The sequence below is a fragment of the Pseudophryne corroboree genome, chromosome 4 (genome assembly GCF_028390025.1).
Source record: "Pseudophryne corroboree isolate aPseCor3 chromosome 4, aPseCor3.hap2, whole genome shotgun sequence".
Classification (NCBI taxonomy): Eukaryota; Metazoa; Chordata; class Amphibia; order Anura; family Myobatrachidae; genus Pseudophryne; species Pseudophryne corroboree.
Window position 1 is genome coordinate 714,107,302 of NC_086447.1, and position 16,576 is coordinate 714,123,877.

Sequence of the window (16,576 nt, forward strand, 5' to 3'; positions counted from 1 at the left end):
ATTCACTCCTGGGCACAAAGTCTAACTGGGGTCTGGAGGAGGGGCAGAGGGAGGAGCCAGTTCACACCCAGTTTAAGTCTTTATAGTGTGCCCAAGCTCCTGCGGATCCGTCTATACCCCATGGTCCTTACGGAGTCCCCAGCATCCTCTAGGACGTATGAGAAAAAAACATTCATGAAACAGCTAAACATTAATCTAAGTGGCCTTAATGGCTTGAAGATACACAAACTACTAAATTAGCAATACAGGTACACCACCGATAATCCGGCACCCCCAGTTCCAGCACTGTGCCGGATCGGTGGTATCAGTGATAGTGGTGTCGGCAGCATCCAGACTCCCCTCTGCAGCCTAATTCTATAGAGTGTGTCTCCTACAGCCTAACTACGGCCACGCAGCCCAATTCCCCACCCACAGCCTGTCTCCCCGACCACCCGCACGCAGCTAGACTCCCCCACCGGCAGTCTAACTACGCCTCCCACTGCTAATCTAAGACCTCCCGCAGCCTAACTACGCCTCCCACTGCTAATCTAATACCTCCCGCAGTCTAACTACGCCTCCCACTGCTAATCTAAGAACTCCTGAAGCCTAACTACGCATCCCACTGCTAATCTAAGACCTCCCGCAGCCTAACTATGCCTCCCACTGCTAATCTAAGACCTCCTGCAGCCTAACTACGCCTCCCACTGCTAATCTAAGACCTCCCGCAGTCTAACTACGCTTCCCAATGCTAATCTAAGACTTCCTGCAGCCAAACTACGCCTCCCACTGCTAATCTAAGACCTCGTGCAGCCTAACTATGCCTTCCGTTGCTAATCTAAGACCTCGTGCAGCCTATCTAAGTGCCTCCCGCATCCTAACTCCCACCCACAACCTAACTTCCCCCAGCACCTGATGTGTCCGGATTAAAAGAGGTGCCGGACCATCAGATGCCGGATAATCGTGGTGTACCTGTAGTAATGTTGAAATCCTCCTAACCTAGTTATTTCAGGATACTTGAAGATAAAATAATCTTCCTTTAACCAGATATGTGAACTGATATCATGTACTGTACGCAATATTCATTCATAGAGAAGTGCAGCAATTAATATCATGTTACAAGTAAAAGAAAATAAGTGTGCCTACCTCTGCCCAAGCTTTCAGTACGGCTAGTTTCTCCATAGTTATGGCACTCTCACGGTAAAGCTGACTGGATGCCCCCTTCCCTGTTTGTGCCTTGTCCAGTGAGGAAACCAAAAGGTGGTGTACCCTGCGAAGGTCATTCAGGTCACTCACCACTTTGCTCCCTATCCAGGCGCTGCACACCTGACAAGGGAACCAGACAGATGGTTATTCTTGCAAACACCCAAAAGGAAGAGATTCATCTGTGTCTGGAGACATGCATACATTAGGTCTATACCTGGCAGGCTTTTGCAGTGATGTCTGAAGGAGTATCCTGTGAAAATGCTGGTCTTAAAGCAGCTCCAACCTGAAAAAGAAACATAAAATCGTTTCTCAAAACAGAAATCTGTACAGGTCTATAAAACACTATATTGTAACCTAACATAACATCATGTGTAAGGAAGCTCGGAAACAGCCACGGCTTTCATTCAATTGGGCCACACAATGTAATAAATGTTGTCTAGTCTATTATTATAAAACTGAACCCTGATTTAAACTGCGTCGTCATGCATGTTTGCGTGATTATTTATTACTGATTTCTTATATAGCGCAGCATAGAAACATAGAATTTGACGGCAGATAAGAACCACTTGGCCCATCTAGTCTGCCCCTTTTTTTTATCTTTTAGGTAATCTCAACCCTTTATGAACCTTAATTCTTTGCAAGGATATTCATATGCCTATCCCAAGCATGTTTAAATTGCTCTACAGTCTTAGCCTCTACCACCTCTGATGGGAGGCTATTCCACTTATCCACTACCCTTTCTGTGAAGTAATAAAGCATATTCCGTTGCACGTGATGACCTAATCATGGCTGTGGCGCATGTACGTCACACCTTGCCACACACATTAGGTGTGACATGGAAACACATGCCGGGAAAGAAAAGGACCGTTGAATAGAGGATGGTAAGTATAATGGGACGGGAGGGGGATAGGGCGGAGAGCAAGTGGAGCGTGAGAGGGAGGAGATGGGGGCAGCAGTCGCCTTAGGTAGACCCAGCAGATGCTGGGTTCATAAACACTAGTGAGCCAATAAAATTTAAATGAAAGAATTAAACTGAAAATACTGGACGTATGCGAAACCCTCATAGGAATGATCATGTGTAACCTTCCACAGACTAGTTCCTACCGAATGCATGTTACCTCTCAATCTCGCTTATTTTCAGTGTGATATTTCATCTGTTTAAATTTTCCGATAACATATTCTTAATTAATCACTAAAGGCAGGTGTTGACATTCATTTACAAATACAGCTCAGGTTATTGATGTTGGAAAATAACCAGGAAAAGATCTTTATCACACTGTAAGAAGGTACAGAAGAAAATCAGCTCCTTTATTCACTAGGAACCTGTGACATTAGGGAGGAGCATCAATTGACAAGAACCAATAACCTTGCTGATACATGCAGAGGACTCTCGGTGGCATCACTGGTACCCATGTTCTCACCAATCGTCAGCCCTCACCATGTGTGTAAGCACCTCTGCAGAATACATTACAGCACTTGCTAGTCTTATACACAGTGTAAAGGTCTACAAACTAGACATTGCCCTGGTATTATTTCAAACTTTGACGCAGTCTTTCCCCTTACATTGGCCTGATACTGTTCCAAGATTACATGTCCAGGAAATTCAGGCTCAGGAACAGATGCAAACTTCTTGATGATATCCTCCAGGGCTTGCAGGCCAGCCATGCGTAGCTGGTTGCTGTGGTCAGTGGCAGCCATGAAAGCCATCCGAATAAGATCAGACAGGTGCAGGACCAAGAGGTCATCTGTGAAATTAGAATAAGAGGCCGAGTGATATAAACTATAAATTAGTGTGTGTTATATAAATTACAATATACTTTGAGTATTATGGACATAACAGAAGCAATTCAATTTTGAAAACAGGTCGAGTATTCCTTATCCAAAACCTGTATTAAAGAAGAATTCTAGAAAACTCGTTTTGGGAGTAATTACACCAGATAAAATATAAAGTTCTACTCTTTGTTGTGGCATTACCCCAATCACGAAGGCACCAGTGATCCAGAGACAATTCTTCCAGTTTATTGAATAGTTAGATCAAATGTATAACATGCGTCAGAAAATTGGGCTGCGGATTTTATCCACTGTGACCGCTAGTTTGATATGGAACAATTAGACTGTATTCTTACTTTTGGGATTTTTCAGCTTCAGTGTGCGAGCAGCAGCTAAATCAAAGTGTGCCTTGTTAGCATTCTCACACAGCAGGATGATCCGGCACAGGCAGTCTGCAGCAAACACACGTGTCGCCCAGCGGGGGGCTACAAATGGCTTTGATTTATCATCGTCTCCCAGTGTAGTAAACATGGTGTCATCATCCGTTTCATCCTTTTTCTCCGACTCTTCATCCCTTCCTCCAGCTATCAGACCAGCTGTACCCACATCTAAATGGAGATAATTCAAATATGTAGATTTTAACTTTTTTATGCATGAATCAGTCATGAAGTGGTTAATTCGTAGCACCTCCACAAGTTCAGTAATCCATTAAATGCACATTTATAAAAAAACATTTGTGATAGGTCACTGTGCGATATCCATGCGACAATCCACAATTGTCAATTAAGACCAGTTCTGGCTACAGAGGTTATAGACAAGTATCTTCAGGTCTCTTTCCGATGGGCTGGAGGAGATTCCAGTGCGCGTTGCGTCTTCTTTGCAACCCGCATGCACAGCTGAATAGTCGCGCAGCTGGGACTGAGACCCAGAAGTAAAGTAAATGCATGGGAGATCCCTTTACTTCTCACAGATCACTGAGATGGGCTCTTATTGGTGATTTATATTGGTACTTTCCCCCAAAGAAATAATCTTTATTGCTTCAAATATGCGGGGTAATTGTTAAATCATAAATGATACACAATTGTGATAATCTCACCTCTTTTAGTGTGTTAGGAGTCAGCACTATATAGGATAGGACATGAGCAATCTTTGGCATGTGAGAGCACTCTCTCTTCACTGCAGAACAGGATGCACACTTAGATACATACCACTAGTGGCTGCCAAGACATCCTTGCATAACAGCAACCAATGAGACAATTTATCCATGGCCAAAGAGGAAAGCATGTGACCCAGAGTGTCATGAATGTCGGAGCACAGTTTCCGATCCGTTTCCCGGTCCAGCATTCCAAACAGCACTCCTTCCAGACCAGTGTCTGTTATGTTTATATCTGAGAAGAAATACATGATCACTGCTCTTTACCAACACTCAGGGATGTAAAACCAGCTTCTATACATAATACATATATGCCTGCTCTGGTCTACTGTATATACACATCATGTGAAGTCACAAGACAAATATGCTAATATTTAATAAGAAGCTGCTGTATTAAAATAGATTTAGATAATAGATTATATATGTAATATAATAATTGTAAACAATTACAATTCTACAGCATGTACACTTTAAATAAAGCTAGATTATTCATCTAGATTTATTATATAATCCAACCCCGTAAGTATCTCCCTACTTACTGAGGCCACTGCTTTCCTTATCTGCTGCGTTCTTTGCCAGGTTCATGGCGTATTCACACACCTCTGCTGCCTCCCTCTGTGCCAGCTGCCTGAGACACGCTACAGCTGCACGTCTTAGCAGCAAATGAGAACTGCCTAGTTGTACCTGGAAGGGAAACACTCCCAGATTACAATGCTTATTAGACTAGGTATCGAATAATATGTGATAAAATTAGTAGCAGCAAATAATATTCACGTTATTCTTTAGTTAGAAAATGACAAATGACAGCATAAGTAATGCAAAATGAGACCATCAAGATCTATTCATGCTGCCATCAGAAAGAATAACTGAAGGTGGTAAAAATCTTACGCAGAGGCAAGGGACCAGGCTGGAGAGATTGACGTGACGAGGAGCGAACATGTGAAGCTGTTGGAGGCAGGAGATGGCAGCAGCCTGGACCAGGGAGTCGGAGTGATCCTGCATGATTGCACAGCCCACGAGACATGAAGAACGGATGGTAGAAATAGTGGGACCATTGCCTGTGATAAAACATTATCATCTGACATGATTATACTGATTATGTATGAATCAAGTTCTTAATGTTATTTACCATACCTTGATCTCAAATGATCTCAAATGTTGCTATAACTCTGAAGCAACGGCACAAGGTGCTGTACGTTTAGCAAATGCATGATGTGCCATTAACACAGCAATGGGATTACAGATCCCTATTAGAGTCCCTTGTAGTGTGGGGTGACTGTTGGAAGTAAACCAACTATGTATATGTATGCTTAGTGGCCTAGTAAATAGAAAGTAGCCTGAGACTTTTCAGCTAGAAGTGTACATGTATCCAGTATTAAACAGGTGAAAAGTAAGTTGCCCCAGCACAATTCATTCTTAAATAGGATACAGGGTTAAGCTAAGTAAACAGTAGACTATATCGTGGATGATGTGTCCGATTCAGACACATCTTTCACAATATCATCTGGTGTGTATGAGGCATACTCCATTGGACCTACATGCATGGTCTGACGGGCAACATCACCAGCGAGGACCATGCTGCCAAATGCAGTATGGCCCCCACTCCCCTCCCCCAGCTGTCACTCGCTGCTGCCAGCATCGGCAAGTGTGTATGCACTTGTCGATGCCAACCCCTTCGCTGATATCGCACTGGGTACACATTGTTTAATGTGTACCCAGCATTATATCCAGCTTGTTACATGGCATATGACTGGCTTGCACAGTGTTCTGCTTCGTATGCTATTGATCTATAGATCATGGTGTCATTACCACTGACCTTGCAGCTCTGGGCCCACAGTTGTGATGATAGCGCCCAAGCACCGGCCTAGGCACTGATGGACCTCTGTATGTGAAGGAGGGACAGTCAGCAGAAGTGTAAGCACTAAAGAGAGTGTTGGTTCAACGTAGCCTCGATACATCGGACCACTTGAGTCAACTATCAGCGCAAGTGAGTGGAGAGACCAAGTCTAAAATGATCACAGAAAAAACAACATAACATTCAACTTGTATTTTTCAAGTTATACAAAATCCTTTTATTTAGGCAAAGCAACAACAAACCCTTCCATACTTTAGAAACATGCACAATGACAGCTAGGAAATACAAGGCCTTGATCATATCACTTTCTTACCTGAACCTCTGGTGACGTGCCATCCTGAGCCAGTGCCAAGAGAATGCTGACACTGGTCTTCAGATGCTGCCCTGACCCAATTCCCCCGACATAACGGTGCAAGCAGCCAAGAGCAAGTGAGTGGCCAGTCCGCGACACTACATCACGCGCTGACTTCAGCCTAAATTATATTAACATTAGAAGAAACCAGAGACTTTACACAATATAAAATATGTCCATAGTACGTATAATACTGCAAAGTTAACGGTTCAAGCCCATGAAATGCTTTTAATTAACTTAAATGCATAAAGAATCCTGCAAATTATTTTAAGGCAATATGTGAAGCGTCTGCATGGGTTTGGACCAGATGATGTACACAGATTGCAAAGAGAAAGCATTCTAGCATTCTTTCCCATGGTATCCCCCTGCACACCAACTAATCACACCAACTAATACTTGTAACAATATTTGAAAACTATATGGTGATAGAACTTCAGAAGGTATTTGTTACATATATTGGCAAATACATGATAAACTGCAGAGCCCCTTTACGGCTTCTCTGATTACCGGCAGAGATAATCTGATTATCGGGACATCTGATAATCAGAGAAGCCGTGAAAGGGCTCTTTCCACCACGGCTCTGAAGTGGATGATTCCAGGGTTGGAGCACTTTACACTGCACAAGGGTGCAGTAGCGCTGGGTGTTGTAGCAGCAGCAGCAGCAGCATTAACCTCCATCACCGTTCTCTCACATCACTTGCCCCGCCCATGGATCCCCCTTAACCCGGGTTCTTCCCAGGACCAACCATGCAAGCTAGCTGGGTGGGATTTCCGGGTCACTGGACCCAGATCAACACTTTTCCACTGAGCGCCAATAACCCGGGTTTTAGCTGCTGTGGAAAAGGGTTATTACTGATAAGAATGCGCATTTTCACACAAAAAAATCTAAAAGATATAATTGTTAGTCATACTGATCTATTAATCACTGTTTGAAAAGCATGTAATCAACACTTGAGTATGGTTTATTATGATGTAAACAAACAATCAAGCAAACAATTATCATAGGGATTATGATTATCTATACCCCGGATATTGACTGAGCAACTGGATGTAATGCTGGCGACAAACATTGCGTTCCAATCTTTCGGAACATGTATACTCACTTGTCAAAACTGAACTGTGCCATCCTAGCAATGAAGGTCACCTCTCCAACCACTTGCGCCATCCTGCCCAAAGCCTCTCCAGCAGCACATCTGAGGATGGGATTAGGGTTGTCCAGGGCACCCATAACCAGTGTCAATGCAGACTTTCGTACTTCCTCTGGACCCAGCGAGCTTTTGTTTTCTGCCAGGCCCTAGGAACATGTGCAAAGTTTCAGCTACATATTTTTTTTCAAGAACATTTTCCATGCCTAAAAAGCCATTCACAAAAGCATACCCTCTCTAAACCCACTGTAGTACATAAACATAATACATACAAAACAAGTTAAGTAATAAAAGTACTTTCATAACCCTACAACCGAAAAATAAACAAAAAATAAAATATAGAGGGACAACAGCTATATTATTATCAGTGCATATAGGAGTTTTGCTAAATCAGTAACGACCAGCATTTTACATAACTCTTGTAAAATGACCCCCCTCCCCCTTACAATACCATAAAACGAATACTTCTTAGCTGGCTTACTCTTCTGTATATATTTTGTTCCACTGGATCTTTCATTAAATAAAGCTCATACAATTAAAAAAGTCCAAAAAAAAGAAAACCAATGTGAGTAATCTGTACCTTAAGTGCACTAAGAACCGCTGTGAAGATATTAAGCTGTACAGACTGCTGGCGGACTCCTTTAGCTTGCTTCACACACTCCGCAAAGTGATCCAACATTTGTAATCTGTAGGAGAAAACACAGCCAAATGTCTTGTTACAATTACACTCCAGCTGAAAAAATAAGAATTTACTTACCGATAATTCTATTTCTCGTAGTCCGTAGTGGATGCTGGGGACTCCGTCAGGACCATGGGGAATAGCGGCTCCGCAGGAGACAGGGCACAAAAATAAAGCTTTAGGATTAGGTGGTGTGTACTGGCTCCTCCCCCTATGACCCTCCTCCAAGCCTCAGTTAGGATACTGTGCCCGGACGAGCGTACACAATAAGGAAGGATATTGAACCCCGGGTAAGACTCATACCAGCCACACCAATCACACCGTATAACTTGTGATCTGAACCCAGTTAACAGTATGACAAACGTAGGAGCCTCTGAACAGACGGCTCACAACAAATAACAACCCGATTTTTTTGTAACAATAACTATGTACAAGTATTGCAGACAATCCGCACTTGGGATGGGCGCCCAGCATCCACTACGGACTACGAGAAATAGAATTATCGGTAAGTAAATTCTTATTTTCTCTAACGTCCTAAGTGGATGCTGGGGACTCCGTCAGGACCATGGGGATTATACCAAAGCTCCCAAACGGGCGGGAGAGTGCGGATGACTCTGCAGCACCGAATGAGAGAACTCAAGGTCCTCCTCAGCCAGGGTATCAAATTTGTAGAATTTTGCAAACGTGTTTGCCCCTGACCAAGTAGCAGCTCGGCAGAGTTGTAATGCCGAGACTCCCCGGGCAGCCGCCCAGGATGAGCCCACTTTCCTTGTGGAATGGGCCTTGACAGATTTAGGTTGTGGCAAGCCTGCCACAGAATGTGCAAGTTGAATTGTGCTACAAATCCAACGAGCAATCGTCTGCTTAGAAGCAGGAGCACCCATCTTGTTGGGTGCATACAATATAAACAGTGAGTCAGACTTTCTGACTCCCGCCGTTCTTGAAATATATATTTTCAATGCCCGGACCACGTCCAACAACTTGGAATCCTCCAACTCGTTAGTAGCCGCAGGCACCACAATAGGCTGGTTCAGGTGAAACGCTGACACCACCTTAGGCAAAAAATGAGGACGCGTCCGCAGTTCTGCCCTGTCCGTATGGAAAATCAGATATGGGCTCTTATATGATAAAGCCGCCAATTCTGATACTCTCCTGGCTGAAGCCAGGGCCAGTAGCATGGTTACTTTCCATGTAAGATACTTCAACTCCACCGATTTGAGCGGCTCAAACCAATGGGATTTGAGAAAATCCAAGGCTACATTAAGATCCCACGGTGCCACTGGGGGCACAACCGGGGGCTGTATATGTAGTACTCCTTTTACAAAAGTCTGGACTTCAGGAACTGAAGCCAATTCTTTCTGGAAGAAAATCGACAGGGCCGAAATTTGAACCTTAATGGACCCCAATTTGAGGCCCATAGACAATCCTGTTTGCAGGAAATGTAGGAATCGACCCAGTTGAAATTCCTCCGTGGGGGCCTTCCTGGCCTCACACCACGCAACATATTTTCTCCAAATGCGGTGATAATGTTGTGCAGTCACCTCCTTCCTGGCTTTTACCAGTGTAGGAATGACCTCTTCCGGAATGCCTTTTTCTCTTAGAATTCGGCGTTCAACCGCCATGCCGTCAAACGCAGCCGCGGTAAGTCTTGGAATAGACACGGTCCCTGCTGAAGCAGGTCCCGTCTTAGAGGTAGAGGCCACGGATCCTCCGTGAGCATCTCTTGAAGTTCCGGGTACCAAGTTCTTCTTGGCCAATCCGGAGCCACTAGTATCGTTCTTACTCCCTTTTGCCGTATAATTCTCAGTACTTTTGGTATGAGAGGCAGAGGAGGGAACACATACACTGACTGGAACACCCACGGTGTTACCAGAGCGTCCACAGCTATTGCCTGAGGATCTCTTGACCTGGCGCAATACCTGTCCAGTTTTTTGTTGAGGCGGGACGCCATCATATCCACCATTGGTTTTTCCCAACGGTTCACAATCATGTGGAAGACTTCTGGATGAAGTCCCCACTCTCCCGGGTGTAGATCGTGTCTGCTGAGGAAGTCTGCTTCCCAGTTGTCCACTCCCGGAATGAATACTGCTGACAGTGCTATCACATGATCTTCCGCCCAGCGAAGAATCCTTGCAGCTTCTGCCATTGCTGTCCTGCTTCTTGTGCCGCCCTGTCTGTTTACGTGGGCGACTGCCGTGATGTTGTCCGACTGGATCAACACCGGCTGACCCTGAAGCAGGGGTTTTGCCAGACTTAGAGCATTGTAAATCGCTCTTAGCTCCAGTATATTTATGTGAAGAGACATCTCCAGGCTTGACCATACTCCCTGGAAGTTTCTTCCCTGTGTGACCGCTCCCCAGCCTCTCAGACTGGCATCCGTGGTCACCAGGACCCAGTCCTGTATGCCGAATCTGCGGCCCTCTAACAGATGAGCACTCTGCAACCACCACAGAAGAGACACCCTTGTCCGTGGCGATAAGGTTATCCGCTGATGCATCTGCAGATGCGATCCGGACCATTTGTCCAGCAGATCCCACTGAAAAGTTCGTGCGTGGAATCTGCCGAATGGAATCGCTTCGTAAGAAGCCACCATCTTTCCCAGGACTCTTGTGCATTGATGCACAGACACTGTCCCTGGTTTTAGGAGGTTCCTGACAAGTTCGGATAACTCCTTGGCTTTCTCCTCCGGAAGAAACACCTTTTTCTGAACCGTGTCCAGAATCATTCCCAGGAACAGCAGACGTGTCGTCGGGGTCAACTGAGATTTTGGAAAATTCAGAATCCACCCGTGTTGTTGCAGCACTAGTTGGGTTAGTGCTACTCCGTCTTCCAGCTGTTCTCTGGACCTTGCCCTTATCAGGAGATCGTCCAAGTAAGGGATAATTAATACGCCTCTTCTTCGTAGAAGGATCATCATTTCGGCCATTACCTTGGTAAAGACCCGAGGTGCCGTGGACAATCCAAACGGCAGCGTCTGAAACTGATAATGACAGTTTTGCACCACGAACCTGAGGTACCCTTGATGTGAAGGGCAAATTGGGACATGCAGGTAAGCATCCTTTATGTCCAGGGACACCATAAAGTCCCCTTCTTCCAGATTCGCTATCACTGCTCTGAGTGACTCCATCTTGAACTTGAATTTTTGTATGTACAGGTTCAAAGATTTCAGATTTAGAATAGGTCTTACCGAGCCGTCCGGCTTCGGTACCACAAATAGCGTGGAGTAATACCCCTTTCCCTGTTGTAGGAGGGGTACCTTGACTATCACCTGCTGAGAAAACAGCTTGTGAATGGCTTCCAATACCGTCGCCCTGTCTGAGGGAGACGTTGGCAGAGCAGACTTTAGGAACCGGCGAGGGGGAGACTTCTCGAATTCCAACCTGTAACCCTGAGATACTACCTGCAGAATCCAGGGGTCCACCTGTGAGCAAGCCCACTGTGCGCTGAAATTCTTGAGTCGACCCCCCACCTCTCCTGAGTCCGCTTGTAAGGCCCCAGCGTCATGCTGAGGGCTTTGCAGAACCCTGGGAGGGCTTCTGTTCCTGGGCAGGGGCTGCTTGCTGCCCTCTCTTACCCCTTCCTCTGCCCCGAGGCAGATATGACTGTCCTTTTGTCCGCTTGTTCTTATAGGACCGAAAGGACTGCGGCTGAAAAGACGGTGTCTTTTTCTGTTGGGAGGGGGTCTGAGGTAAAAAAGTGGATTTTCCGGCAGTTGCCGTGGCCACCAGATCCGATAGACCGACGCCAAATAATTCCTCCCCTTTATACGGCAATACTTCCATATGTCGTTTGGAATCCGCATCACCTGACCACTGTCGCGTCCATAAACTCCTTCTGGCAGATATGGACATCGCATTTACTCTCGATGCCAGAGTGCAAATATCTCTCTGCGCATCTCGCATATAAAGGAAAGCATCCTTTAATTGCTCTATAGTCAATAAAATACTGTCCCTATCCAGGGTATCAATATTTTCAGTCAGGGAATCCAACCAGACGACCCCAGCACTGCACATCCAGGCTGAGGCGATGGCTGGTCGCAGTATAACACCAGTATGTGTGTATATACTTTTTAGGGTAGTTTCCAGTCTCCTATCAGCTGGATCCCTGAGGGCGGCCGTATCAGGAGACGGTAACGCCACTTGTTTTGATAAGCGTGTGAGCGCCTTATCCACCCTAGGGGGTGTTTCCCAGCGCGCCCTAACCTCTGGCAGGAAAGGGTATAATGCTAATAACTTTTTTGAAATTAGCATTTTTCTATCTGGGTTAACCCACGCTTCATCACATACATCATTTAATTCCTCTGATTCAGGAAAAACTACAGGTAGTTTTTTCACCCCCCACATAATACCCCTTTTTGTGGTACTTGCAGTATCAGAGATATGCAAAGCCTCCTTCATTGCCGTGATCATATAACGTGTGGCCCTACTTGAAAATACGTTTGTTTCATCACCGTCGACACTAGATTCAGTGTCTGTGTCTGGGTCTGTGTCGACCGACTGAGGTAAAGGGCGCTTTACAGCCCCTGACGGTGTCTGAGACGCCTGGGCAGGTACTAACTGGTTTGCCGGCCGTCTCATGTCGTCAACTGATTTTTGTAATGTGCTGACATTATCACGTAATTCCATAAACAAAGCCATCCATTCCGGTGTCGACTCCCTGGGGGGTGACATCACCATTATCGGCAATTGCTCTGCCTCCACGCCAACATCGTCCTCATACATGTCGACACACACGTACCGACACACAGCAGACACACAGGGAATGCTCTTATCGAAGACAGGACCCCACTAGCCCTTTGGGGAGACAGAGGGAGAGTTTGCCAGCACACACCCAAGCGCTATAATATATATGGGAACAACCTTATATAAGTGTTGTTCCTTATAGCAGCTTAAATATATCCAATATATCGCCAAAAAATGCCCCCCCTCTCTGTTTTACCCTGTTTCTGTAGTGCAGTGCAGGGGAGAGTCCTGGGAGCCTTCCTCACAGCGGAGCTGAGCAGGAAAATGGCGCTGTGTGCTGAGGAGAATAAGCCCCGCCCCCTATTTCGGCGGGCTTTCCTCCCGTAGTTTTAGATTACTGGCATGGGTTAAATACATACATATAGCCTTAATGGCTATATGTGATGTATTCTTTTGCCATAAGGTATTAAAATATTGCTGCCCAGGGCGCCCCCAGCAGCGCCCTGCACCCTCCGTGACCGCTTGGTGTGAAGTGTGTGACAACAATGGCGCACAGCTGCAGTGCTGTGCGCTACCTTCATGAAGACTGAAGAGCCTTCTGCCGCCTGTTTCCGGACCTTCAATCTTCAGCATCTGTAAGGGGGGTCGGCGGCGCGGCTCCGGGACGAACCCCAGGGTGAGACCTGTGTTCCGACTCCCTCTGGAGCTAATGGTGTCCAGTAGCCTAAGAATCCAATCCATCCTGCACGCAGGTGAGTTGAAATTCTCTCCCCTAAGTCCCTCGATGCAGTGAGCCTGTTGCCAGCAGGACTCACTGAAAATAAAAAACCTAAAAAACTTTTTCTAAGCAGCTCTTTAAGAGAGCCACCTAGATTGCACCCTGCTCGGACGGGCACAAAAACCTAACTGGGGCTTGGAGGAGGGTCATAGGGGGAGGAGCCAGTACACACCACCTAATCCTAAAGCTTTATTTTTGTGCCCTGTCTCCTGCGGAGCCGCTATTCCCCATGGTCCTGACGGAGTCCCCAGCATCCACTTAGGACGTTAGAGAAATGTCTTTATTTAATCTCTTTACTCACAAATCACATAAAAGCAGAATATTAAACTCTTAGGGCCATATTAGTTTAACTAATTTTTTAATTTTTTCAAAACATTTTTTATTGCAAGAAAAATTGGTGTGGTGTTAGGAGAATAGGCAGCATTTCTTCTAATCTGGTAGATAATATTCTTCCTAGAATCTTGTAGTCCTGATTCAACATTGCAATTGGTCTATAAGACTCCATCAGAGAAGTGTTTTACCTGGTTTAGGTAGTAATAGCGTTATGGCTTCGTTAAAGGACGGATAAGTAAACAGGATTTTAATTACCCACCGGTAAATCCTTTTCTTGTAGTCCGTAGAGGATGCTGGGGTCCAATTTAGTACCATGGGGTACAGACGCATCCACTAGGAGCCACTGGCACTTTAAGAGTTTAATAGTGTGGGCTGGCTCCTCCCTCTATGCCCCTCCTACCAGACTCAATATAGAAACTGTGATCGAGGAAACGGACATACTTCGAGAGAAGGAAATACACAGATAGTAGTGAGATTCACACCAGCTCACACAACAAAAGGAAAGCCAAGCTAACAAACTTGGAACGATTCAGCAACGGCTGAACCATCAACTGTAACCAAGTAACAATGCAGGAATACGAAGCACTGGGCGGGCGCCCAGCATCCTCCACGGACTACGAGAAAAGGATTTACCGGTAGGTAATTAAAATCCTGTTTTCTCTTACGTCCTAGAGGATGCTGGGGTCCAATTTAGTACCATGGGGATGTACCAAAGCTCCCAGTACTGGAGGGAGAGTGCTGAGGTTCTTGCAGAACAGATTGACCAAACTTTAGGTCCTCAGAGGCCAAAGTATCGAACTTGTAAAACTTAGCAAATGTGTTCGACCCAGACCAAATAGCCGCTCGGCAGCCGCCCGTGTAGAGTGGGCCTGAACAGATTTTGGACAAGCCAAACCTGCCATTGAATAAGCATGATGGATAGTAAGCCTGATCCAGCGATAAATGGCCTGCTTAGTAGCAGGACACCCAATCTTGTTGGGATCATTAAGGACAAAAAGTGCGTCCGACTTCCTGTGACGAGTAGTTCTCTTCACATATCTTTTCGAAGCCCACACAACATCCAACGACGCCACTGGCACCACAATAGGTTGGTTGATATGAAAAGCCGACACAACCTTTTGAAGAAATTGCTGACGCGTTCTGAGTTCAGCTCTATCTTCATGGATAATCAAGTAGGGGCTCTTGTGCGACAATGCCCCCAGTTCAGACACACGTCTTGCAGATGCCAATGCCAACAGTGTGACTGTCTTCCAAGTAAGAAACTTTACGTACACCTCCTGTAAAGGCTCGAACCAATCCGATTGATGCTTGAGACAATTCTATTTTTTTTTGTATCAGATATTTAGCAAATATCCGTATATAATATTTTTTCTTAAATCCTTTTCTGACTTTTACTATTTTTCCGTGGACTCTCATCCACGATTCAGGGCACATAGCGCCACTGAGGTGGTGCCTGTTGTGCTGTGTCTAACGTGGAAAGCAGATCCACATGTTATACTCTCTTTCCCTTTAATATCTATATCTTTTACTATTCTTATATAGGTGCACTCTCATTGGTAAACGAATCACATTCTCCTCTACTATCATACCACGCTGCCAATGCCCGATCAGGTCCGATCTTGGAAGCCAAACAGCGTTGGGCTGGGTCAGTACCGGGAGAGGAGACTTCCTGCGAATACCCGGTGTTGTAGAGTATGAATTATTTTCGCTCTATGGGGGTAATTCCAAGTTGATCGCAGCAGGAAAATTTTTAGCAGTTGGGCAAAACCATGTGCACTGCAGGGGGGACAGATATAACGTGCAGAGAGAGTTAGATTTGGGTGTGGTGAGTTCAATCTGCAATCTAAATTGCAGTGTAAAAATAAAGCAGCCAGTATTTACCCTGCACAGAAACAATATAACCCACCCACATCTAACTCTCTCTGCAAATGTTATATCTGCCCCCCCTGCAGTGCACATGGTTTTGCCCAACTGCTGAAACATTTCCTGCTGCGATCAATTTGGAATTACCCCCTATGAGAAAAGTGATGCCAACAGCAGTATCACCACTACTTCTTCCTTCTTATCTTTTTTCTGTCCACTATCAGTTCAGCATCAGGCCACGACAATATTAATGATCCTATACGTGTTCATAGGGATTAACATATAACCAAAGTGTATGGTATTGACCCAACTAAGTGGTCTCTCATAGATACACAAACCACTATTCTGACCTCTCCTTGGTCATATCAATACAGAATTTCTGTACTGGTCAGGAGAAACGGGTGTTAGACAATCAGGTGTCTACCACCCTTCTAATCACTCCCTGTGATAAACAGACCAGAACATTTTAATATTTTTTCATAATTTTTCTTTATTCACTGTTGGATCATATATGTGGGTAACTATATTGTATTTTAATTCTGAAAAATAAATAGATGTTTTAAATAATTTCTTACATATATCTTAGGAATTTTCCTTGTTCGAACAAAGAGTGCGCCCACACAAGAGCTTTTCTTTTTCGCCCCTTGCTAGTAAATTTAGGAGCCAGCCATTTTGTTGCAGAACCGTCAGGGAGAGCGCAACGTTTTTCAGCAACTGCTCCTTTGATCTCGCCTTTATCAGGAGATTGTCCAAGTACGGGATAATTGTGACCCCTTGCTTGCGC

General features: G+C 45.2%; 1 protein-coding gene and 1 pseudogene across 2 annotated transcripts in view; one reads left to right on the top strand and one right to left on the bottom strand.

Moving 5' to 3' along the window:
• HEATR5B (HEAT repeat containing 5B) overlaps positions 1–16,576 on the bottom strand; it is a 199,365-nt gene that overhangs the window by 65,251 nt on the left and 117,538 nt on the right. For both annotated transcript variants that reach the window (XM_063917975.1, XM_063917976.1), the window contains exons 17-27: positions 8,038–8,143; positions 7,416–7,606; positions 6,274–6,433; positions 5,922–6,111; positions 4,994–5,163; positions 4,645–4,789; positions 4,161–4,340; positions 3,309–3,560; positions 2,746–2,927; positions 1,397–1,465; positions 1,123–1,302 (exon numbers count right to left, since the gene is read on the bottom strand). In XM_063917975.1, coding sequence (XP_063774045.1) covers positions 1,123–1,302; positions 1,397–1,465; positions 2,746–2,927; positions 3,309–3,560; positions 4,161–4,340; positions 4,645–4,789; positions 4,994–5,163; positions 5,922–6,111; positions 6,274–6,433; positions 7,416–7,606; positions 8,038–8,143 — 1,825 coding nt within the window. The remainder of the gene's footprint in view (positions 1–1,122; positions 1,303–1,396; positions 1,466–2,745; positions 2,928–3,308; positions 3,561–4,160; positions 4,341–4,644; positions 4,790–4,993; positions 5,164–5,921; positions 6,112–6,273; positions 6,434–7,415; positions 7,607–8,037; positions 8,144–16,576) is intronic.
• Positions 15,505–15,623, top strand: LOC134912437 (5S ribosomal RNA; annotated as a pseudogene).